This window comes from Crocodylus siamensis, chromosome 2 (genome assembly GCF_052110815.1).
Source record: "Crocodylus siamensis isolate JL-2025a chromosome 2, ASM5211081v1, whole genome shotgun sequence".
Taxonomy (NCBI): domain Eukaryota; kingdom Metazoa; phylum Chordata; order Crocodylia; family Crocodylidae; genus Crocodylus; species Crocodylus siamensis.
The window spans coordinates 166,372,368-166,398,309 of NC_143396.1; the positions used below are offsets into that span (position 1 = coordinate 166,372,368).

At 48.8% G+C, this 25,942-nt stretch overlaps 1 protein-coding gene across 3 annotated transcripts in view; it reads right to left on the reverse strand.

The window, feature by feature from the left end:
• Window positions 1-25,721, reverse strand: part of ZDHHC5 (zDHHC palmitoyltransferase 5) — a 35,252-nt gene extending 9,531 nt beyond the window's left edge. Inside the window, exons 1-8 of one of the 3 annotated variants that reach the window (XM_090032103.1) lie at window positions 25,545-25,721; window positions 17,284-18,453; window positions 16,997-17,148; window positions 1,786-1,907; window positions 1,121-1,278; window positions 507-679; window positions 206-308; window positions 23-114 (exon numbers count right to left, since the gene is read on the reverse strand). In XM_090032103.1, coding sequence (XP_089888229.1) covers window positions 23-114; window positions 206-308; window positions 507-679; window positions 1,121-1,278; window positions 1,786-1,907; window positions 16,997-17,100 — 752 coding nt within the window. In that variant the 5' untranslated portion in view covers window positions 17,101-17,148; window positions 17,284-18,453; window positions 25,545-25,721. Of the gene's footprint in view, window positions 1-22; window positions 115-205; window positions 309-506; window positions 680-1,120; window positions 1,279-1,785; window positions 1,908-16,996; window positions 18,454-25,544 lie in introns of all 3 variants that reach the window. The other 2 variants (XM_090032102.1, XM_090032101.1) reach the window with 2 other exon arrangements.
• Window positions 25,722-25,942: the final 221 nt, after the last annotated feature.

The following is a 25,942-nucleotide window of genomic DNA, read 5'->3' on the forward strand; positions in this document are numbered from 1 at the left end:
GCAAAGGGAAGGGCCAACGTACCTGGGAGCCGGTGAGCTGCAGAGGACACGACTGACATTTTTACAGCAACCATTAGTGAAAGGGTTCACTCCTCCCCGGAATTTACCTGTAACCTGCAAGGACACAGTCTGTCAGGGAGACCCAGGACAAACACAGAAAGGGCTGTTGAGGGGATGCTACTCTGGCCTCTAACTGTACACATACCTGTTCATTGGTGGTGCGGCCCCTTGCCACCAACACTACATGGAACCCTGTAAGGCCAGCCACAGGAATGAAGAACAAGCCGGCCACACACATCACAGCCATGCTGCCAGCAGAAAGTCAAGGAAACAACTACTGTATTGCTGTAAAGTACATACCCTCCATGATCCTGTTTCCCAGCACTGATGCTCTCCCTTGCTTAGTCTGAATTCCCACCATCTGGCACTCTAGTGCCCCTGGGAAAAAAGACCCATTCCAGCAGCCCAAGCTGCCTTCTAAGTGGGTTCATCCACATGGAGGATACGTGACAGCCATACGCACTCCAGAGAGCTCTTCCACCTGGTAGAGGACATAGAGAAGGCCAAAGCCAAACACACCCATGATGTGTGTGGTGAGTGACAACAGAAAGAGGAAGAAATAGCGATAATTGCGCCGTCCAATGCAGTTGTTCACCCAGGGGCAGTGATGGTCAAACTCCTGTTGGCCAAAAGACAAACACAGAAAGAAGCTTCAAGTTGCACAGGGACTATGGGCTCTATCCAAACTCCAGCACAGACCTGCCATACCATGGCACCCCACTGTCCTGGGGACAGAAGTACACAACCCCAATCCTCCACTCCTGTTTGAGCTCCCCAACCCCCCCGGAGTGATCAGTGAAGACCTCCCCACAACAAAAGCAGAAGTCAGAATTCCTTTATCTTTTAGGGGGGTTTGCCCCATGACTCATGAGGCGGAGTGCAAGATGCACACCCTACCTGTGCTGCAGGGCAAATGCAGCACAGAAGCACAGAACTCCTCTACCTTCTGGCACTCCAAAAGCTTGGGGTGTGAGGGGAGGTGGAGGGAGGGAAGGAGAGGCAGTGAGAAATCTGTTCAAACCACCATGATGTCTATCCTTCCCTGCTGATGATCTCTTACCTCCACACAGTTGTCACAGACACTGCAGTGGGAGCAGCGTGGAGGCCGGTAGAAGCGACACGTCGCACACCATTTCATGCGCACCTGGATGCCCTTGATCTCCACTGTCTTGTAGAGTGGGGCTCGGAAGTCATCCTCTTTGTCCTCATCTTCCTCAGCTGAGGAAGGGCAAGCCATCAGCACAGGAACAAGTCAGATAGGTTGGTGAGTTCCAGAGGAAGCTCATCTGTTCCCTCCCCCCCAGGACTTGGGGAGCTTCCAAAAAGCCCAACTTAGGAACTACCCAGGTACTGTTCCAATGCCACAGCTCGGTCGGTGTTCTGATCTACCAAGCCCAAATATTGCAAACAGACTCTCCTAGGGCATACACCTTGCCCTGGTGATGCTCAGGGACCAGAAGATTTATAACTACTCTGGTTATGGGATAACATCCAGAATGCCTGCTCTGGCAATGGCCAAAACTGCACCTGCCACAAGCAGGTAAAGCCCCCAAAAGGTCTCACACCCAATGCAACATCATACTGGCAAGGGAATGGGGCCCCTGAGCCCTGCTGCAATCAGCTTGTACCCTAAAGTTGAACCGTTGAGAAATTGGCCCCTGGTCCCACCAGACAGAAGAAAGTTTGTTTCCCCTTGGCCAGTCCGTGGGAGGCAGCCGTTCTCACCTCGTGGGAAGATGCCTGGGTCCATGAAGGTGGCCATGCTGAAGTTGGCCAGCACAAAGAGGAAGACGATGGCATTGTAGATGGGGATGATTGGGGAGATGTATAGACTGAGCCCTGGGCACCTGCACACACAGACACACCAATGGGACAAGTGCAAAACCTCCTCTGCTCACCCCACTGCCTTCATTGCCATCCTGCGCTTCAGCCCGTGCCCCTTTCCAATCTGGTTTTAAAGGCATCCTCCTGGTAAGGGAACTGGCTGATTTAAGGAGGGACTTCCAGCAGCCCTGTTTGAGTGCAGAGCAGGGAAAGGCTTGGGTCAGAGCAGCCTGCCCTCCACATTCTGGCCAAAGGCAAATCCCCTTTGCCCACCTGCTGTTTCTTTCTCCAGAACCGTGTCTAGCAGCAAGAGTAGAGATAAAAAGGAGGGTGTGGACGTGCTGGACAAGCTGTCCCTGCTGTATGATGCAGCGTTCCAGCCATTGGCAAGTGGGTCGTATTTCCCACTGTCACTGCTGCCAGATGTCAGCGCAGGGTATTCTCACGTTGCCAGGGGGACTCAGAAGCCACATAGCATGGGAGCTAGGGAATTCACTATGCACAACATTAACCCTTCCTCTCCCAACAAAGGCCGCTCCCTCCCTCCACCCCCTTTTTTTCCAATAGTAAAACCTGGCAAAGGGCATACTTGAAGATTACACTGCCAAGGTCAGAGACATCATGGGTTCCTCTAACAAACAGGGATGTTGATACACACTGCTAGCTGGACCCACTCAGACAGAGACAGCACCAGGCTTCTGAAGCAGAATCAGTACTTGCTAGGACTGCTATACATTCCAGGATGCAGAAGGCTCCTAAGGTGCATAAATCAGAATCTTACCCCTGCTCCCTGCTCTTGCTTCTGCTCCCATACACTTCCCCCGCAACCCCGAGGAGCTGCTTTGAAATGCAGCATGAGTCTTCCACACTGTGAACTACTCTACAAGGGTGACTGGGAGAACAGCTAAGGAAGACAACTGGTAGTGGGTACATGTGAGGAGCACTGTGCTGGGCTCATCTGCCCAGCCTGGAAAATCCACTGAAATTTGAGAGCTAAGAATAATCTACCTCCCCAACCCTGAGACCCAGAGCAGAGGGAAACCTCCTCCAAGCCAGCCATGGTAGAAGGCAAGGTCAGTGAAAGGATGGCACCATCCTGCTGGTAATGACAGCTTGGCCCTGCCCTTCCACTGTGCTACATCTCAGACACCTCTAGAGCAGAATAAACCCAACTCCCCCAGGTAGAGGCAATGGCCAGGCAGGGAAACGGGATAAGCCAGTTGGACCAGCAGCTATACACACAAGTGAAGCCTGCAAGCAAGAGATGTGGCTCTGACAAAACACACCAGGAGAGTACACTGCAGGGAACAAGGGCCTTCTCTACACACCAGGAAGAAAAGCCCGCCCCCTGCCCACAAGCCAGGGTAGCTATTTAGACTGGTGCAATGGAATCTACTCAGGGAATGTGATGCTTTAAGCACATCACTGCCCACTGCTCTGCAAGGGGGCACAGGTGTCCCCTGGGAAATAAAATAGCCTTTGATTACAGGGATGGAGTCAGAGCAGGAGTCTGGCAAGTCCTTGTTCTGGACAAGGCAGTGACACTCATGCCTCATACTTGTGAAGACACAGCTCATCTGAAGATGCTGGATCTTAGGACCCTCGAGTGGCACCGAGGATTATGGACCACACTACTGCAAAGTCTGCTTCAGCAGAGGTCTGCAAGACCCTAATGGTAAGGCAATTACACTCTTGGCTAATTGCCTCCAAGATGCAGAATCTGCTTGAATTAGCCTAGCCCACACCAGAGTTTTTTCAAGACAAAGACAGCTCTGCAGAAAAGCAGCACTACAGGGCGACTGACCTGGGAAAACAAAGGTCCTGCAGATGCAGCAGCAAAACTACAGGGGAGGCCCAGGACTTAAGAAATGCAGAACAGGATTGTAGATAACAGCACAGAAGAAATCCCTCAAATCAGATTGAGCTCAACCTTTTTGCTTGGCACGCCAAATGGGCAGTGCCCGGTCTGTATGTGGACTGGATCTGGCTGGTGGTCCTGATTTAGTGCCCAAGGTACACATGGCAGGACTCAATCCAGCTGTGCAGGAGGGGTAGGGGGTAGCCTGGTCCTGACACAGCTGTGCTGGGGAAGGGGGCTTGGCCTAGCTCCAGTGAGGGGAGCAGGGAAGGGGCATGGCCTGGCCCCAGTCCAGCCACACGGGTCTTGGGAATTTGGCAGCTAGGAGGGGTAGCAGTATTAACTGCCACTGCTCCTCTGCCGCCAAATTTCCTGACCTACATGGCGCCCTGCAGGCCAGGTGCCAAGGCTCCATGAGCCTCATTTGATTCTCAAACCAGAGATCATGCACCCTGCCTTAAATGGATCCTGCAGCTCACTCTCCACCCCGGCACAGTACAGATGGAAGGAAGGTAAAGATGGGCTGCACAGCAGAGAGGGCTGCCAGGGGTCCCAAATGCTGTACAGAGACCTCCCCACACACAATCCTGGCCGGCCATCCAAGTATCCAGGAGACTCCAAGCAGCAGAGGTGCCAGAAATGGCACAAGTTGCAAAGGTAATCACTGTCCCTCCAGCCCCTCCCCTGGAAGAGTTTGGGCTCCAGAGACAGTGGGCTTCCCCCTTGAAGGCGCCAGTGTAATACCCTAATCTGCTTTGCTGCTCGGCGCTTAATCCTGTGGATCTAGGACAGCATCTGTCCCTTCTCCTCGCAAGTAGGAGCAGCATGGGATAAACACAGAGGGATTTAAGCAGTGAGAGCACAGAACTGGGGAGGAGCATGTGCAGCCGGCTGAACAGTATGACATGAGTAATCCACAGCAGCTTCAGAGCTTGGGGGAGCAGCACAGAAGCACAAGCCAGACTGGGCTGGAGCTCAGCATCCCAAACCCCCGCTAGCAAAGAAAAGCCCAGTTTAACCCAGCCTCCCCCTTTCAGCTCAACAGGAGACCAGGGGATGGGAAAGCAGATCCACATTATTTGGACTATGGCTCCCAGCTTCAAGCCTTCTACCAAAACCAGAGGTGGATGGGGGAGGGGGAAAAGTCAGGTGTGGGCTACAGGAAAATAAGCAGTTGCCTTATGAGGCCAGGAGGAAAAGGCAGCAAGAAGGGCTGCAAGGGAGAAGGTGATCCAAGGTGCTGGTATAGTGGCAAAGCAGTCATGGCTGGTGCAGAAGGCCTCTGTCCAAGGCCTTACTGGACTGACTCTCACTTCCAAAAGCCACCAGCACTTAACTTCTTCCTGCAAACAAGGGGCTAGGGGCTGAAGAGGCCCTAGCCAAAGTGTTCCTATTACTCTTTGGCTTTTGGAGAAGCCCAGCCTTACTACAGCCAATGCTGTACCCATGTGTAGAGGGCTTCACTCTGCTGCTGGAGCACCTGGCAGGACTGAAGGAGCTGCCAGATGGAGCATGGCTCTTAGGTAAATGGCAAAAACAGGGACCACATGTGACAAGCAACAGGGAGGTAAATAATCTGTTCTCGCCTAGGGAACAGTAGGGAGGAGCCCCTGTATACACCTGTCCTGGCACGCAGCTTCTAGAAAGAGAGCATAAAAAGGAAGCGAGGGAAGGAAAGGCAGGTCCAAAGCAGGGAGAGGTGGCCAGAACGTGAGCAGGCAGGCAGGTGCTGCCGGTCTCGCCCAGCCAGAAGCGGCGGTAGCATTGGAGCAGGCCAGCTCATGTCCTGGGCTGATAATTAAACCACTTCATTCTCCTCGCTCTCTCTTCATAGGAATGAACCTGCATCCAGGATAGCGCCCCTCCCAAATACCCAGCTGCCAAGCTCTCGCTTTCATACTGTTGGGTGACTCATTCACTAAGCAAGCAGACAATCCTCCCAGCTCTTTGCCTATGCAAATCACCAGCTGCAGGCCTGCTTCAACACTGTGGCCTGAGATCCCCAAAGCTGAGCTAAAATGGTGGCAGGTACCACAGCAAAGCATGGGCAGGACTAGGGTTGAGCACCCCAAGTCCACCCTAATCTGCCATAGACCAACTGGGATGGGGTCTTGGGCAAGACATTTCCCTTCTGGGGTTTCCCTATCCCTATTGTGCAGGGGGGTCACAAGGTTAAATTCACTAATGCCTGCCAGGTCCTAAAGGGGCCAACAAACACCTCTTCTGGTAAATAAACAAGGTCCCTTCCTAGTCAACAAGCAAAGGAAGCCAAGAACAGCCCATCACTAGGACTCTGGCACCCAAAGGCCACTGAAAGAAGCTGAGGCTTCACAACTCCTGCCTGAAGCAGATTCTCTCTGACCTTGACTTTCAGCATCAGACTTATCTCATCTCTGGCTGCTCCAAGCTCCCAGGCAGCTTCCATTGCCATCACTTATCAATAAAGTTTGATACAGCAGTGCCCACCGGCCAGCCAAGCAGGCAGCCTTGGTGTTGCAGGCACACCACACACAGTAGTAGGCAATTCTTACTCCAGACAGTTTACAGTCTAAGCTACCCTGAACCTGCCCAGATTTTAGCTATACCAATACCAGAACTTCAGCCCTGACCACAGCAACTTGTCCAAATAATCTCCCTCCCCAACCCCCAAGCTGCCCCTCACACAGTCAGCTCTCTTTGTATTATTTGGCCACACTCCTCTGAAACACTGTTGTGTTAACCCATCCAATAATGTATTGTTAAAATGGGACCTTCAATGTACCTGGTACATTAAAATGTTCCCCACCCAGTCCTGAGATTGTATCTGGGGCAGAATCATCCGTTTGGTTTAGCCTAGCAGCCCATTAAGGCAAGGGCTGTCCAGCACCAGGCCTGCTGACTGGTCAAGCACACTGACAAAGCTCTGCTGCAAAGGCCCAAATCCTCAGAAGTTAGCACACCAAGCTTCAGTAAAGAACCCAAGGGACACTCTCCTTTGTAGGGTTTTAAAGACCACTGCTGCCACTTCACAGGCAGCCACTATGGAGACTGTAGGAGTATGTGTGACAGCTTGAGGCAGGGTCTAAGCAAGCAAGGAACAGGTAATGGTAAGGGGGAGTTCCATTGGGCAACTGAGCCATGTGGTCCCCAAAGCATCTGCAACTGTTGAAAGTCATCGTGGAATAAGTGCTCAGTTTGTTCAACTGAAAGCCTCCTTGCTGAATGTGTTCAATACACGGGAGTCTCCTTAGGGGGAAGGTGTAACATGAAGTGACAAAAATACCAAACCTGCCTCATTACCCCACAGGAGATCCCCCCCCCCCCAATATTCTTAATACTCAGGCAAGGCTTAACTCTTCTTGGGCTGGACCAGTAATCTGTCCAACATCCCCTAGCCTCTTTCTCTGCTCTCTGTTGGCTAGAGCAGCTCAGGACATGAACTCAGATATGCTGCCACAAGACTGCTACCCCAGCATGATTGAAGGTGAAGGAGGTTCCATAGCATCAAACCCACAGCAGTGAACAGGCAACTTGGTTTCTCCATTTCCAGCTACTCAAAGTCTACTTCGGAGCTGTAAGCCCAGAAGGGAGAGAAGCAGGGCACTTTCAAAACCGCTGTTGGAGAGCTGTACAGCTAAGAGAAGATGCTTATCCATTTGCCAAAATGAAAACAGGAAGAAAATCTCTCCAGCGTTTTCTGGAGGAGAGGGCATCCCCATTGTCTAGCACTAAGGAACCAGGGAAGAAGGCCTCGCTCCATCACATGCTGCAAACTGCCACATTTCAGGCAGTCATCAGTTTGCTAGTTTCAGGATTATTGTAGCACCATGAAACTGTGAAAGCCCCCATGGTGCATTGGATGGTGCAGCTGGAGATAGGCAGTTGGGCAAGAATCCAACGGTAGCTATACTCGCTCAGCAGTAAAAATCAGGTTTTCAAGGTCAGTAGGTGTGGCAACCGCTCAGCTCTGTGCTTTCTTCTACTCTTGGCAAAACCAAAACGTCAGATCCACTCAGCTCCTGGCAGCTGAGGAGTTAGGACTTTCTCTTCCCTAACACTTTTGTGCAGGTAGATCTGGAAGAGGCAATGGATGGCTTCAGGAAGTCTATCCTGTGCCTGAGATCTGTCTGCACAACAGCCCTCATTCACCGCAGTTAGCTCTCCACCCTCCTTCTACAGCAGTGCTAGGATGCAAACACTGCTGAGTAGGAACAGGCCCTACAGAACAGGATTCTCACACCAGTAGATGGGGAGACAACATATAACAGAGCCAAACATGACTGACCTGGAAGCCCTGCTTCTCCAGCTAAGTGAGATATATTACTGAAGTTCTTCCCAAATCCCTAGTGCTTCTATTGAACCAGGAGAGGACAAAGGTGCTAGTGCAGAAGGTAAGGGGGTGAATAATCACCTGGCAGGCCAAACTGAAGAGAAAGAGGAAAGGAAATCAAGTGGAGAGGATACGAAGATGTGGGAGTCATATAGATGAGGATGGGATTCACCAAAGGGGAGGCAATTTCAAAAATCAAGAGCAAGAATCTCTTCCCTTCATGAAAGTAAAAATCCTGAGCAATTTGTCATAAAGGCAAAGGGAAAGAACCAGAAAGACCCATTCAACCTTAGTCCCTGGGTCCTGATCACCTTGCTTGAAAGAGAAATGCCAACTAGTGACCTTAAACCAAAAAAAAAAAAAAAGGAAGCTCATCAAGAAGTGGTAGAGTTTGCTGAGTTAGGAAAGACCCCTTAGAGTTGCCTAGAGAAAGAGAACAGGTAAGAAAGATGCCTGCAAATGGTAAAAAAAGAACAGTGCTTCCCACTAGGTGTAGTTCATGCCATCACTCCTATCCAGGCCAAAGCCATGGGAACAAGAAACAACTTTTCCTGCTGGGAGGCTGACTGTTCCTGATCTGGGAAGGGGAATGAATGGCAGACTCAAGGCCTCACAGACCATGGGAACTCCCACTGCAAGCAAAAGAAAGAATGGGTTTCTATCTCAGATTACTCAGACAAGAAAGAACTGTTAGAACCAGCAAAAGCCGCTGGTTTCTATGCCTGATTGTATACCCAGGTCATCAGGAGTGGTTACAGCATGGCTGTCCAACTTCAAAGCAGCTGGGGGGCCACATGCCCCAGAGGCTGTACCAGTGGGGGCCACACACCCTGAGAGCGCTTCTCTCTCTACAACTGTGCTGCACCATGCATTGGCACTCTTTTACCTCTCCTTCAGCTCCCTATGGTCTTCCCTGTGGCACTGTGCTTAATGGGTGCTCCGGGCTACCAGCCCCCTGGAAACCATGAGCTGGGCTGTGCCATGCTGTCCCACCTCCTGAAGCTGGGGTATGCAGCAGAAACCAAGGGAGGAAGGAGTCTCGAGACCCCAGTTGCTGCTGCAGCCAGAGCAACATGGGCAGTGGTGGGATCACATGTTAACCCCTTGTGGGATGCATGTGCCTTGTGGGCTGCCAGATGGACAGCCCTGGATTATAGCTCTGAGGGGATGGATGTCCAGGTCCTGAGGGAGTAAACTCATTCTCACCCCCTGCTCTGCACAAGGGCTGCCATTCCCAAAACAAACACAGCACATGGGCTTTAGGGGGGCGCTGCATTTATTCCACCCCAAGAATTCATGAAGGACATGCTTGAGGGACACGAGTTCAGAAAGACTGAAAAAGCAAAAGTGACTGAAGAAGCTGGTCTTGTGCAACTGCCTCACTTGTTCTGTAAGTTCCACCCTTATCAGGCCTAGTTAGACACTCACAAGTGGGCAGGAAAGCTGCCAAAGACCATTCTGCACAGAGTGAACTTTATCCTCTGAATGACAGGCCAGGGATTCAAAGCCCTTCCAGCCTGAGATTTTAGAGGAAGAACTGGGCAGCTGAGCCAGGGCTCAGACAAATGCAGATTCCACACAGCGAAAAGCCTCTCCCAGAGACAAAGAGGATCCACGCATTGAGATGCTAGTTTCTGGGCTGGCATTCCTAAGCGCAGCGACCTCTCGGCTTTCAAGCCCAGCAAGAGCTGCTCCAACCCCAGCACACTGACAACAACAATGCACTAGTGTTAGCAGTATTTAGTCCTCAGCTGCCAGGTGAAAGCAGGGCCCTGGGGCATGGGTACAAGCACCAGAACATGCACCCCCAGCTTTCTTACAGTAAAATGAGCAGCATGCTAGCACCAGGACTCTCATGATCACTTTTCAGTGCCCTAATGCCTGGTAGCCATTCTTCTGAAAAGCTGAGGGATGCAGTTTAGCATCAGTGCACTCTGATGTGTAGATGTCACACTAACATCCTCCAAGCTTACCAAATTTTGCATATTGAAGAAATAATGCTAAGCTCCATGCCCCAGCCTCCCAAATACAACTCTTCGCAGGCACCAGTGCCTGGAGTGTGGCATCATGGCACAGGAGGCAAGAAAGCCGTAGGTGGGTACCACTGGCAGCTGCCACAACAAAGGCCAAGCGTTGGCAGAACCTTTTTATCTGACATTAGGAAGGAGAGCACATTCCTGCCTTTCATTGTTGCAACCAGATACCACAAGGCTGTTTCCCTGCACTTCATGGTAAGACACAGAACACCTACTGTAGAATATTTCCAAGCTCTTTTGCTTCCTTTGAACCATGCAAAAGGGGGTCTTCAGGCCAGATGAAACCCAAGGAACCCCTCTAGATTCAATGTCTAAATATAGTTCCAAAAGCAGTTTGTTTCCAGAGGACCTGTTGAGACACGTTTCTCACTGTATGCTACAGAGCTCTTGGAAACAGTCTTAGCCTGCTGCGCTGAGTCACACCGTGGGTGCGGAGGCATAGAAGGTTTCTTTCCTACTCACGTTGGGGAAGCTGTGGTCTTTGATGTAGCATGCTACTCCTTCCCCCTACAAAGCAGGATACAGGTTCAACACCATGTCCCACAACCCTTCTGCTCTTCTTTACCTGCTAGTAGCCATTTCACTTTCCCCCGCAAGAAACAACTCTTGCTTTCTGCCTCTGGGGCCGAACTTTGACCTTTCACCACATACCAAATAGAGATGTTCAGCCAGGTGAATGCGTTAATGGGGAGGGGATTGCTGCCTTTCCAGTTTCTGTCCAGTTCCTTCAACAACACGTGGCCAGAGAAAACTTCTCATCATTTCTAGGATTTCAGCCTCTGGTCTGGCAGGCTGAAACTGGCCCACTAAAAGTCCTGATACTTCTTCTTTCCCCTCACCCGAAACCAAGTTACAAGCAAACTATAGTACTCTGACCCTCCTCAACATTCTCTGCTTTTTTCACTACTGCAGAGCAAGTTCCCCATTTCTCCCCTGACAGGTGAGAAAATCTAGGATGAGAGGGAAGTGAGATTTTGATGGTCCTCTCAGCTGACAGTGACAAAGGAAAAAAAAAATCAGTACTAATGGTCTGTGATATTCATGTGACTGTAGGAGACAGATCTCAGTAAGTGGCCTAGACTGAGAAACTTACAGAAGTCAGAGCCATCACAAGCCTCAGCACCTTCACAACAAGACACACAACCCTGCCACAATCCACCCCACCCAAAATAACTGCACCCAAATCTCCCCCACCAAAGCCCCAGCAAAAGCAAAGCAAAGAGTTTAGTGTACAGTTGTAGTCTCTACATTTGAAGAAGGACATGGAGAAAAGTTAGAGAGGACAGACAATGACAAAGGGCTTGGAAGGCAAGCCATATGAGGAGAGGTTAAAGGATACAGGCATGTTGTTCATCTTATGGAAAAGGCACATAAAAGGTGACAAGACAGCAAATAGTTGAAAGGCAAGGAGAATGCCTTGTCTCATCTAGCTGCAAAGAACAGGATGCAGATCAATGGCTTGAAGCTGCAGCAAAGTAAGTTTAGATCAGATAGCAAGAAAAACTTCTTCACTGGTAGACCAGTGGGTCAGTGGAACAGACTGTCTAGGGAAGCTATGGAATTTCCATCATCGTTGGAGATGTTTGAGAAGAGGGTGGATAAGTGAAAATATAAGAGTAGCCATACCTGTACTCTACTATGAGTGTTTCCTATGCTTCTGGGCTTGGCTGGTGCTGCATGGAGCCAGGAAGGAATTTTTCCCTGCTCCTGTTGCTGCACACATCCTGGAGGGATGGGGGGGGGTGTTCACTTTCCTCAGCAGCACTGGGGGTTGGCTGCAGCCAACACTGAGGATTTTGACTGGGTGTGTGAAGGTTCCTGCTAGGACTAAAACCCAGAGGTTTCCTGGATAGAAGATCTTTTCCCTCCACTGAGTCAGACTAATACCATACACAGGGTCAAGGAATTGTATGGGATGGTTTGGATAGGGGTTGAACCAGTTCAGTTGTTTTCAAACATCCTGAAGTCACAGAACCCCTTCATATCACTTCTGCCATGGAGCGCCTACCCCCATCTGTAAAGCCAGGAAACCTGACCTGACAATGGCAACACACTGCCTCCTGGCCCACTCTATTACCCCAATCTTTTTGCAGAACCCCTGATAACCTATCACAAAACTCCAGGGTTCTGAGGAACAGTTTGAAAACCACTGAACTAGATGACTTCTGGAGGTCCCTTCTAGCCCTACTTTTCTATGATTCTATGAAAGCCAAGCCAAGACACAGAAACATGCTCTCACTTTATCAAACATCCAAGACAATCATGTACTGCAGTGACAGGCTCAGCATAAGGACAGGTAACATGAAAAACAGTGACAGCTAGCCCAAGTTCATTTCAAATAAGGACCAAAGTACTGAAAGTAGATGAGTTTCCACTAATGCTAATCTGAGAGAAATTGGGGTGGTGCCCCAAGGAAACTCACATATGAATAACCATGCCCATGACTGAAAGGAAATTCTGACCCCAGTGCCAATTACTATCATGTCTGTATTTCCTGAGATAATCAAACCCCGCCTCTCTAGAAGAGAATTGCAATCTGCTTTGAAACTACAAGAACTACCTAGTAGATTGAAAACTCTGGCATGGAACCCATGGATGGTGCTTCTCTCTCTGCAAGATGCCCCAAAAGACAAGGATGGAGGTAAATAAGGGCTGGCAATTAATGGATGCTTAATTGGCAAGACCAAAACAAATGAGATGGCAGCTTGGCTGGGGAAGGGAGCAGCAAACATACTGAGCTGTAACTACCTCAGGATTCTGGAGAGGCCAGTAAGGATGAATGAGTTGTCATGAATATACAAAGGGACCAAACTACATTTTGTCAAGACGATATCTGCGATATCTTTGGAAGGGAAGGACACTGAAAACAGGACTGAAACAAGCTCTAGAGAATAGGACTAACCTGTTTTAAGTGCAGGATTATGGGGGTGCAAAGAAAAGGAACATAGAAATGGGCAAAATGACCCATAAGGACCTCAACTGCTAAGGAGCATCCAGGAGATGTATTGAAAGGAGGAACAAGCTGAAAACTGCAACTGAGCTGTGGGGGGCAGGGTAGAATAAGCTCTGTTTCTCCCTTTATTTTCACTCAAGCTAATACTGCTTGCTCAGCCTCTCTCCCAACACAGGAAGAATTTGCACGGATTAGCTGAAGGATCATGTGGCTTCTTCTAATCTGGTCCTTATATTAAAATGGGATTTTTCAGCCCAAAATCAGGATGGCCCAACAGGCAGCAGGACAACATGATGGAAAGATGCAATGGAGAAGGATCCCTGATCAACACATAAGTAAATGCAAACACCAGTCTACCTCCTATGCCCTGTGCTCAATGTGGCCATCGCAAGGGTGATGAGGGCTGGAGGGCCCTGGATTATAGCTCTGAGGGGATGGGTGTCCAGGTGCCGAGGGAATAAACTCTCTCTCACCCCCTGCTCTGCACAAGGGCTGCCATTCCCAAAACAAACACAGCACATGGGCTTTAGGGGGGCACTGCATTTATTCCACCCCAAGAATTCATGAAGGACATGCTTGAGGGACTTGAATTCAAAAAGACCGAAAAAGCAAAAGCAAGTGGAGAGGCTGGTCTCTGTCCAGCCCCACCTGTCTTGTAAATTACACCCTTATCACCACAGTGAACCTTTCTGTTTTAACCTCCTTTACAACATAAAATTAAACAACTTCAGGTGACCTACAATTAACTGGCTCTGCCCAAGCATTTCCACTCTCAATAAACCTGCTCATCATTGCAGGTGTTGGTCTGATCATACACAAAGGCTTTCTAGTGTATCTCTCTCTGATAAGAAGCGGGGGGGGGGGGGGGGGGGGGGGAGGAGGAAGTGAGAGGGGAGAAAGAGGGCAGCAGAAGAGCTCTTCCTGCTGATGCAATTGATCACAAGTATCCGGACAGGCTCAGGACCAATAGCAAAAGTGAATTTTCTTGGGTCAGCTTCTACCATCCCATTAACAATGGTTGCAGGAGAGCATGTGGAGATGCCAGTCAGGGGACTGAAGGGCAAATTGTGGCTGCAAACACCAATTTTTCTGCACATACTGCTACACCACAAGGCCAGAACTAATCAATTAGCCCACAAGAGGAGATCATGTAGCCCCAAAAAGCAGAGCATTGACACTCTGTAATCACTGCCTTGGGCAAAATTGATACCGAAGTTTCTCTGATAAGCAGGTGCTCAGTGCCCTGGTGTTGGGGACTCAGAAGGCAACCAGTCATAGTAGGGAACAACTGAATAAGCAGTTCCCCTGCCAATCTAAGCAGGTCATCTCTCAAAACTCCCCAACTCCTGCCTCTTCTGCACACGCTAGAGAGCACCTCCTGTCAACTGCTCTTTCAGCTTGACAGTTTTTTCTGATGAAAAGGACCAGGAAAAGAAGCAATGTCCTGCCCTACTCTCTCCACTTCCCCACCACCACTTGCCATTTTACCATGCTAAGGTGCTGCCTACAACACTAACCCCCTCCTATTACCCTTAACATCAGTCAATATTCATGGCTCCTCCAGTCCAACACTTGGTTTAAGCAATAAAACCCATCTAGGAAAAACTCTTGCACTCAGCAACAGCAAGTCACTTTCTAAACATGTTTCTTAGCTGCTCCTCCATCCCTAGCTGCAAGCAGTCTGTTGCACCCTATTTGTTCTGCTTAGCAGATGCTCAACACAAGAGCAGCCAGCAGTTGAGGAGAGAAGAGACATCCCTAGTAGAAGAAAAAAAGTGAACCCTCCCTTCCAAGCAAGGAAGAGCAGGAGCTGAAGCTGGGCAGACACCAAAAAGATCTCCCTTCTGTCAGCCTTGGCTAGTCTATATTTGATGTTTCTGAGCCCAGCTATCCCAAGCAGCAGATTAATCTTTGCTCCATGCCTGAAACTTTCAGCTACCCAACCCCCAACCCCAATTTCAAAGGAAAGAAGGAGAAATTCTCAAGTCTCAGCAAGATTAAAAGCACAGATGGGGCCAGCTGGCCACCCAGTAGCAGCTCCAGAACTAAGTAACCCCCTGCTGAAAAATGTGGGCAGGTGAGCACCTTTCCTCTTGCTCACTAGTAGAACCAAGCCCTAAAATAAGGAAGATTTAATTTCACTGCAGTAATTGGCATTTCTAATACTGCAATAAGAGTTCCAATACTCCTGGATTCCCTTCAGATACTGAAAGAAAAAGCCAAAGGTGGCTTAACCAAAAGAAGGGCTTCAGCAAAGAGGTAACATCTTAGCACTTTAGCCATAAGCATCTGCAGCACATATATTAATCACCACACACACACACACACACGCTTTTCCCTCCTGCCCCCCTGAGCTTGAACTGCTCAGAAGTCACATGCATCTTGCTGTTTTACTGAGCAGGGTTACAGAAGCTGTCTATCTGTCTCATTCACTGTGGTTTGGAGCCCCAACATTCAGTACGGCCAAGGCCGCACCCTATATGCATCATGTGAGATACGACAAGTCAAGATGCTGAAGTGCAGGCAAACTACTCAGCATAGCACCAGGTATAACCAGCTCAGGCCACACACACACACACACACACCTCTGAATCAAGACCTACTTCCAAAAATGGGAGATGAAACAGGCATAGCAATAGCTCATACAACACTCATCCTTTCCAGCTGCCTGGGGATCCTACTTCTGCCTGCCTGCTGTCAGATCTAGATTGTTCAGCTCTTAGCTTAATGAGGTTTTTACCCTTGACAAATTGAATCCAGACATAGTCCATGGCCTCTTTGAACTAAGACCGAGTGGGGGGAGGGGGCATAGTCCCAAAGAAACATTACCATGTGGCATAAATATGTCCTAGTTTCCCTTATATGAACCAGCACAATTACATGCCAACATATACCCACAACCTAGGCCTGCCAGTGCAAAGCAAGAGTATCTGACATTAGCCTTGGTGGCCTGGTTCTAGGCATGGCTATTCCTCAAACAACGGGTAAATTGGTCTCTCTCTCTCGAGACACTGAACCCTTCATACCAGCCAAGGCAAGAGTGAGATTAACTGCAGTGAGACTGAGTCAACTAGGAAAGGACAGTGCAGTGATCAAAGGTTGTTCCTGTCTGGACCTTCCCTTAGCAAGTCAAGACTGTAATTCTTTAAGTATGATATGCTGGCTCCATTACCTTTCTAACAAGCTTCTTGGGGCTCTGATTATCCTGCACCATTCACCCCATCGAGAAGTCCCATGTAGCTACTGCTCACATAGGACAATGGTCTGAGACAGAATGGCCAGCAAGATTTGTGAGTTACCCCAAATATCCAAAGACAGGAGTATAAGAGTGATGCTGTAGCCATAATGGTCCAGAAATTGTGCAAGAGGCAAGGATTTCTTAGGATGATATCTTTTATTGAACCAACTGTATAGCTGAGACAAAATTGGACAAGGTTTTTTTTGAATGAAAAACATTCTTCATCAGATCTAACTTTATCCCAAGGCCAGCTGGTTGTATAAAAGATACCATCCTAAGAAAAACTTGACTCTTCAAAGACAGGAGGACACCAGACCTGCAAAGAATGGGGGACAAAGGAATGCAAGGCACCTTGCCAGGGCTCAGTGTGCTCCATTTTCTTTGTCTTGCCTTCACAATGACTAGGAAAACCAAACGGGATATGGATACTGAGGTGCTGGGTCACAGGGAGGTGGCAACAGATTTTAGAGACACTCTGATGTGATTGAGGCCTGGAGTCCAGAATTCATATTCCAGAACACCACAACTTTCCTCAGCAGGTACCTGGCAAAATATTATCTCCTGTACTAAGACATGACATCCCACCCTCCATCCTATCCATATTCCACCTCTTCCTAGCCATGTAACCCTGGGCCACTTTATTGACATGTGTCAGTTTTTCTCCCTCCCATTTCCACCCCCCGGCAAAGGTACTGCTTCCATTTCATATGAGACTCACGTGAAGGCGAAGAAAAGGGTGGTGGCTCCCACTAGGAAGATGGCAGCAGCAGAGACTGGGACGTACTTGCTGGGTTTAAACCTCTTTCCAGATGCTGCTGGCATGTTGGAGCTCTGGTGGAGAATCTGCCCTGCAGCATAGCCCAGGCCCAACTGGAATCAGAATGGATATGAAAAGCGGGGAAGGAATCTTAGAAGGGAAGGGAGGAGGGGGGCTCACAGGGAAGGTGGGAAGGAAAAAGTTAGGGGAAGAGGGGGCAAGCAGTTACCCAACTTCCTGAAATATACTTAGAGAGTTCTCAATGGAGCAGAAGACACAAGACCATCCAGAAAGAGCCACAGAAAGTCCAGAAGGTAGAGATCCAAGACAACAGCTAAAAAAAAATACACTGTGCCCCCACAAGTTTGGGGGAATAGAGAAGGAGACTTTTTTTTTTAAGGTTGGGAGGGTAAACTCCAATTTAAAACACTGTTGAGACAGAGATGTCCTTGGCTGCCCACATCTGTCCTGAGCCAGGCCACTATAGTGCAAGAAGTAGTTCGCTGAGCAGCTGGTAGTGAGGACTGGTTTCACCCTGGAGGCAAGAGTAAAACAAAGGCTAGGGAAGGTGGCAACTGAAACATACAGAACTCTGTGGCACGTGGAAGAAAGCTGAGCTGGGCGAGTCTTTTATGCCCTTGTGAAGGTATCCAGCCTGTCTTGGATTCCTCTGAGAAAAATCCGCACCAGAACACCGAGGAAGTCTCTTGCGTTTTTCCTTTCTAAGCTGCTCCTGGAGTCCAGTGGTCCCTTCTGGTCACCACTCTCTGGGAAGAGATTCTGCTTCTGCCAGTCTTCCTAACACCACTTTTTTTCCTCCTGCCCTTTAATACAAAGACAGTCGCAGATTTCTTCCCAATTTCACCAGGATCTGGAACTGTCTGTCTAGCGGTGGTCGTTTAATTTTATTTATTTCCTCTCCTGACGGGTAAAGCCAGGCAACAGCTGGTGTGAGGTTGAGCTGTAAATCCTTTTCTTTATAAGGGGGGTTGGAGGCCAAGGTCCATTGGCTTGTGTGTTTTTTTTGTCCTCCTCCTATTCGTTCCCTCGTGCTTGACACCCAAAACACTCCAGTAGGTCTTGTTTCCTCTTGGCTTTTAGGAATAAGCTTGAATTTCCAATCCCTTCTGTAGCAACTGTCTCTAGAAAGTGCCTAAGTGGGGTGAAGGAGGGCAGACTTGAAAGGAGAGATTTCAGAGAACTCTTAAAACTCCAGAAGGCAACTGATGATTAAAACAACGCTGACCAGATCTTTTTCACCCATGGCCCAAGGGTCTCAGTCTCTTCCAAGTCGATCCATTTCTTCCTCTCCCCCCCACAAATAAAATAGTTCCTCATTAATCCATATTGTTAAAACAAACAAAAACGAATCTAGATAAAATCATTAAAAATTGACATCTGGAGCTTCACAGTTTCACCTAGAAAACACAAAAAAAAATTGAATTAAGAGATGAGAGAAAATGGCTATTTAAAACAGTTAAGAAAAATAATGCACCTTTTATCTTAAAGGTTTTGTATACATGTTATTTTCAAGAGGGAAATGTGGTCTAGTTGTGATTTTAGAACAGGGTTGGAGAAGAGGGGTCAACAGATGTTGAATTCTAAGCCCAGCTCTGACAGAAGTGTTGTGTAGCTTTGGGCAGAACACCCAAACATCCTTGAGCCTTGACTTCAACATTTCCAAACTGGGATAACATCATCATTGTGAAGAAGGTTCTCACTCCCTCATAACTACTTACCTTTGGGCCTTTTGCATTCCTTTTCACCTCCCATATCTTTTATAAGATTTGTTAATTCACCACTCTCAGGTAAGAGCAGTCCCCAGTTTATTGTGAATAAAACAGAGGCATATGCAGGTTACTCAATTTTCATAAAAATCAGAGAAAAAGTCAGCACCAGAACTGAAATTAGAATTCAGGAGCCTCTGGCTTCTGCCCCTATGTTTACATTTCTTTGTAAAAAGTTATTACAACTGCAGGAAAATGACTTATCTGGAGACACTGCTAAGGGGGGATAGTCCTTGTTAGTCTGCTTAGTTTATATGAAGGTGGTATGACTTATGATTTACCTTAAATAGGTATGTCAGATTTACATGAAGTAAACAGAAAAACCAAACATCTCTCTGAAAACAAAAATCAGGACACAGCAACCTGCACATAGAGCTGGTGAAGCCACCACAGTGCAGAAACAACCTGGGTACAGATTATGTTTCATTGATTATTGTTGTTATAGTAACTCTGCTCAGTTCCAACTTTATTTGTAATATGTTCTCCACTCCACTGCCTCAGTGTTTTATCATGAAGCCCCCATTGCATTATGTATCACAGAACAGAGTTATTTTACCATTCTAATTTCACCATCTTTTGCTTCTCACACACACTGTCCTTAGGTGAATTTCAGTGCTGATTAAAAGCATCAAACCAACTTTTCAGGAGATAGGAAGAGAAGTGCAGTACAACATTAAAGATGCACTTCATTCTTACAGGTAATTATAATAAGCAAGAAGTCAATTAAGTCAAGATATTGGCTACCAGGGCTGACAAAAACTCTACCAGTGAAGGCAAGGTTTGGCTGAAGCCAAATCTAAACTGAAGGTTTTAAAAATTATATTTCTGGCCTACACTGTTGAAGAGACACTTAACCAAAAAGGGATTTGTGCAGGGCAGCTACTTTTCAAGCTGCTACCAGACACCTCCAGTTTCACTCCCCTGCTGTTCCTCCCTCTCCCAAGCACCAGGCATGAAACTGACAAACCAGTCATTTTCTTTGCTGCTCTTAAGCACTTTTTGAGCAGAAGCAGCTCCTCAATTTCACTCACATGCCTCCCAAGGGAAGTTCTAAGCTGCAGGAGAGGCAAGCAATTTCCCCACAACTTAGAGAAATCCTAAAATACAGAAAATAATGTACAGGAAAGGATGTCCAAGGGTGACACTTTTTACTGTATCAGCTGCATGGTTAGGATAGACTTAGACAAGATTTCAAATGTGGTTCATTCCTCTTCAGGTCATATCTACAGAAAAGTCATTTACAAAGTTAACCACTGCAACTGCATTACAGCAGACAGCACTAAGAACAGATGTTGCACTTACTGCAGGAGAAAATGTAAGAGACAGTGATTTTAGGCCGAACTGAATCATCTCAGAAGTGCATTAACTCTAAAGTTTACCAACATCAATGCCAATCTTGGTAGCTATGCCACTGGGTCTGTAAAAGCAGTCAGCTAATGCACTTTTCTGTGATGAATGGCCCATTCGTCTGAAAAGCCATTCCACAGAAATAAGGCTGTATCTCTGAAACCTGCATATAAGCAAGGATGGCATTCTGTCCAACTGGAGGAGTTCCCATTTTCAAGATCCTCAGAGCAGTCTTCACCCTCAAGCCCTTGCTTCAGTGTTCTGCTTTATCAAGACAGATACATCCCAAGGCCACCCAGGCTTCAACCTGCATTCAGCAAAATCCTTTGGCTTCCCACCCAGACAATTTGTACAGGATTGTATAGCAACTCAAGCCTCAACTGACTCTACCCATACTGCTCTTAAACCCAAACTTAACTGTGCACACTGGGTTTCAAGCTGAGTACTCTACCTCCTGTACCAGGTGACATGGCATGCTCAAGGACTGGCCAGGGCCCAGGCTGATCCAAACACAGACAGACAAGGCAAGGAGGAATGTAGCCTGTAAGCTCCTCAGATTTGACTGGTATTAGACAGCTGGACCATTTGACCATTAGAGAGCTGGAATTCTTCCAGTCACCAAGACACTACTCTCAGGTTTAAGGAAAGCTGAAAAGGTTAGAGCATGGCCAGGGTCCTACAATACAGTTTGGAGGAGTTTGGTGGGCTCCTATAACATTCAGTTGTCAGATGGCAGCTTATTTAACAACCTATCTTTGAGTGAGCTTCCTGGTAATTGACAGCAGTATCAGATGGCATCAAATGGAGATGCAAAGCTGAAGAGTCCATAAACCCATCCCCTGAAACCCCACTGATCTAAGCTAACTCTATAATGACTACACTGACGCATGTAATTTCTTGTTCCAACACCCTCCTGTCAACTGGTCTACCAGCAGCTGATTAACCTGCCCCTTCTCTCCCCTTTATCTTTAGTCACCTGGTTCCTTTATATCCAGCTACCTGTGCCCTACCTGGCACTCTTAATAACTGAGCATTCAGCGCTCTCTGCTCTTGTCCCCTAGATCTTACACCTCAAGCCTAATCCCACTCTTTGCACTCTGCCAAATCACTCCCACTAAGGTCTATAGCCACCTTTCCTTCCTCTCCAAGACCAGGGCCTTTCTCCACTGATGACTCCATTTTCCCTGCCTCAGGATTTCCTGAATCTCCCACACTGCTGAGACATTTTCAGTGTTTGTCCTGGTGGCTCCTCGTACTCCCCTCTCCCTCTCTCTGCTGGTGGCTGCCACAGCTCTATTCCTTGCTCTCAGGGATTCACCGCTACCTTGGGAGAATCCTAAACAGCCTCCTGTTTTTGCACCTACTTTCTGGTCTCTTCTGGCTCTTCAGCTCCTAATATTCTCCCCCTGGTCTGCTCTGCTGCCTCTCTTTTCCATCCTTAGTGGCAACCCATGACTGCCCTTGTACGCCAGACTCACCCACATTGCCATCTTGGTCTCTACCCTCTTTCTTCCTCCTTAGGATCCACCCTTTCCTTGCCATCTGCTCTGTCCAAGCCTTTGACCATCTCATTTATGTCACCTTGCCCCAGGCCACTCCAAAGTCTGCCACCACCATCCATCCTGCTGTTTTATATCCTCCACTTTCAGTGAAGCTCCTTTCCCTCACCTAAAAAACCCAGTCTAACCTTACCCTGCCAACACTCCTGTCCTAGTTTCCTCTTCTCACACCCACTTGCTCCTTACAGATCCTCCCAGTCCCTCTCTTACTCCTTCCTTCATCACCTCCTCTCTATTCCCAGGCTTAATTTACATTACAGGGCAGTTGTCTCTTCAGCTATAGGCATCAGAAGTTTTTCTGTACCAGGTTTACCATCCCTCCAAAGCAGTGTAAGCCTTCTTCTGCCAACATAGCTATGTCCATGATAGGGATTTGCCAGTACATCTATATGGTGTAACACCTGCACAACTCTAGCCAAGGCACATATGCTAGCAGAACTGTGCACCAAAGACAGAACCTCAGATTTCAGTCTTCCCCTCACTTTACTCTGCTGCAAGTCCCATGTCTCCTCAAAATCTAGCTCTTCCTCCCCACTATTGTCTGAACAATTATCCTGCATCTTATCACTTCAGGAGGGTCAGAAGCCCATCCTCACTCCATTACTTGGAAAAGACAGCACATGTACCTCTGCACCCCACGTAATGCCTAAATAGCTCTTCTTTTCCCTCATATTTCTGAAATGTATCTTCTGGCCAATCCAGAAACTAAGACGCTCCCTTTTATTGGTTTGTGGATAAAGCCTTATGCAACTGAACCTCTTCTATCCTCTCTAAATTTAAAACCATGTCTGGTTTAGGAAAGTATTCTTAAATGGGCCCACCTAGTGGCTGGTGACATACAACTCAGCTTGACTAGGTACCTTATTTTTCACACCATCAGAAGGAGAACATCACTTCCCTCTACAGCCATATCTGCCTTCTAGTTCAGAGCGAGACTGATGGGATCTAAAAGGAGCTTGGGCCAAGACACACTTGCCTAGTCAAGTCATTCACAATTCAGTGCCTTGATGCTGAAAGACTCAAAACAGGGAACCTTTCCATTAAGGACAAAGTGTGTACGCTGAGGCAAACTACATAATACAATAAAAAATAAAGCTAAGTGTAAAATTAATTCCACATTAATGTAGTTTGGGAGCTGTAAAACTAATTAATGAAGGGAGGAAGTACAAACATTCAGATCCACTTAGCAAAACTAACCTGGGTGTGTTGCTCAGATTAAGTATTTCACATTTAAATATTTTTTTATATTGTAATACCACACAGATACCCAAATCAAGGCCCTGCTGCATGGAATGACATGTATAAAAGCCGCATGCCACAGAGCAGGCTAGGGGTCGACAACATACAGTCCATAAGCTGGATCTAATCCAGAGAACTCAAGAGTTCACCTATACACACACCAAGGATGCACAGCTTCAAGCTGTGCCCACACCGTTGCTGCTTCTTTCTGCCTTCCTGGTTGTGGTCCAGCTCAGGCTGGGTGGTTTTGGTGTTGTATCACTTTACCCAGCCCCTGGCTTCCAGCTGCAGCAGAGGTGCAGCTTCTAGACCAGAAAGCTGTCTCGGGACCAAGCACTGGCAAACCACATACCTGGTGCCACTGCTTCTCCCCCATGCCTCCCTCCAGCTGTGGCATGGATGAGCTTCCAACTGGTTGGGAACTGTGCTGACCGGGCAGGTTCCAACTGTGCCTACGCTGCAACAGGCAGGGTGAAGGGGGGAAATGGCAGCAACACAGACACAGTTTGCAGATATTTGCTCCTGGTGCAATGCCACACTGGCAAGAAAATGTACCTGGGCTACATCAGGGGATCAGGGCCCTGGGAGAAGCAGTGGTAGTGTGGGGGCTACTCCCCGCTGCATGACTCCAGAGTGGGCATGAGGAAAGCCACCCTGCTGTCAGCATGCTCCAACAGCCATCCAAACAGAACTGCACCCGAGTCAGGTTGTTCTGGCCGCAACTTGTACAAGGCTGCCGGCCCCTGAATAAGGCAATTTTCTTTTACTTTTTCCCGTTTAAGAAATGATTCTTTAGAAAATATGAGCTCATATCAGGGCAGACAAGTTAATGATGCTGTGGAGGACTAACTTTTGTATTTCCTTACTTCTAGTCCCAACTGTGACACCCACATTTTGCCTGGATATAGTGTTATGTACTTAGCTCTGGAATCAGACTTCAGTTGCTTTGTTTGTGTTTCCACTCTTCTCCAAAAATAAAGCTAACAGGAGTAGTATCTGCTGCCCTAATTTGTACTGTTACTAAACACTAATATCCTACTTTCCATCCAAGGTCTAAAATGCTTTACAAAGGATTCTCCCTATGTTACAAATGAAGCACAGGGATGTCTCACCCAGACTGCAGCTCAGTTCACAAAGACGGGAACAAATTCCATGTTTTGTGCCTTATCAATAAAGACTCACTACCACCAGAAGTACTGGTGAGGAGCAGAAGCAGTGGACACATTCCACATCCTGCCTAACCTAGTCTAGGCTTTAAAGGTGTGATGTTAAATCAAGCTAGAAAGTTCAAACTAATTAACACCATCTCACGCTAGTCAAGAAAAATCCAATGCACTTTAGCAGAAACTAGGATGAGTTAGATAGAGCCTCCTCCTAAAACTACAGCTACTTGGCCTTGACCAGAGTCTGATAGTGTCAGCTAAATCAAGCTTCTTTGAACATCGCTCCTTTGAATTTGAATCTAGACAAAGTCTTAGTTACATTTGCTGGTCCAGAAAGACTCACATTGGGATGACACCAACCAGAAAAAAGCTGTCTAAAATAAGACTGCTTAGAGAAATTTAAAACTGCATAAGATGACATTACAAGAAACCATTTCCTGAAAGCAGGATCCACGTAAAGCTATGCACGCATTCAAAGTCTGCTTTCTCTTGATCTGTAAGCAGAGTGAAAAGGCAGAATAGATAAAGTTTGACAGACTTAAATTTTGGCCTTAATTTAATGTAGGGGCATTATCTCAAGAGGATATAACAAAACACTGGAAACTAGTCATGTGGGGTTATATGCCAGCCTGCACTCGGGATGTGTTTGAGATCACTTTTACCCATGAACTATGAAACTGTTCAAATTCTAACCCAATCAAATATTTATATGTAGCCACAACAAATATGGAGAAAGGCCCATGGAGAGCTACTGGATTAAGCCCAGGCAGCAGGAGCGGGCACAGGGTGGCATTCAGAGGCAAAGGAAGAGCCCAAGGCTCTGGGAAGGGCCTGGAGGAGGGGAAGGGACCCACCAGGCCCCAGGGCTCAGTGCAGCTGTATCAGAGGCAGCGAGGCCCAGGGTCTGTTTTGAGAGGGTCATTTCTCAGGAGCCAGAGAAGGGAGGCCTGGCTGCCCCCTCGCTCAGTGCCGGGGCTGGTCCAGCGCAGCCGGGCAGGGAGGGGGGCAGAGCAGGGCCGGGCCAGGCCAAGCCGAGGCGCTGGCAACGCCTCACCTTCGCTTCAGCAAAACGGTGCCCACCCGCCCCCGGCTTTGCCAAGCGCTTGGCACGCGCGGAGCCACCGGGACCAACAGCCCAGCCACGGCGCGGGGGCGACAGACACCCCGAGTGGCGCCCGGCCCAGCCCCGCCGCTGCGACCTGTTGGCCGGCGGCTCCGCGGGGCGGGGCGGGGCCGCCCCCCGTGCAGAAGCGAGCAGCCGGGCGGGGTGAGGGGGGAAGCGGGGCTGTCACCGGGCGCCGCAGGGGGCTATGCCCGGGCCTCGCTCTCCGCAGGCCGCTCCCGGCCCCAGCCCAAGCGCTACCCCGGGGTGGGGCGGCCCCGGCGGAGGTGACCCCTGCCCGGTTGCACTTACCCGCCGTCCCCGGCCCGGTGCAACCACGCAGCCCAGGCTCCAAGGAGGCCGCGCGCCTCCGCCCGCCCGCGCGCTCGGGCTCGGGCTCGGGCTCGCGCCGCGCCGCGCTCCGCTCCGCCGCCGGTTGGTGGCGGCCGCGCGCGCCGCCCCGCGCCTGCGCCCGCGCCTGCACCGCCCCCGCGCGCGCTGGTTGGCTGCCGTGGGCCGGGTGCAGGGGGCGGACGTTTGCCCCGCTTCGCCATTCCTCAGGTCTGCGCCTGCGCCACGTCAGAGACGCGGGGGGAAGGGGAAACGAGACGCTCTCTGAGCATGCGCCCAGCGACCAAATGTGGAGGAGATCCGAAGTCTTCCCCCCCTATACCAGAAGGCCGCATTTGGTATCGCTCAAGACTGATTGA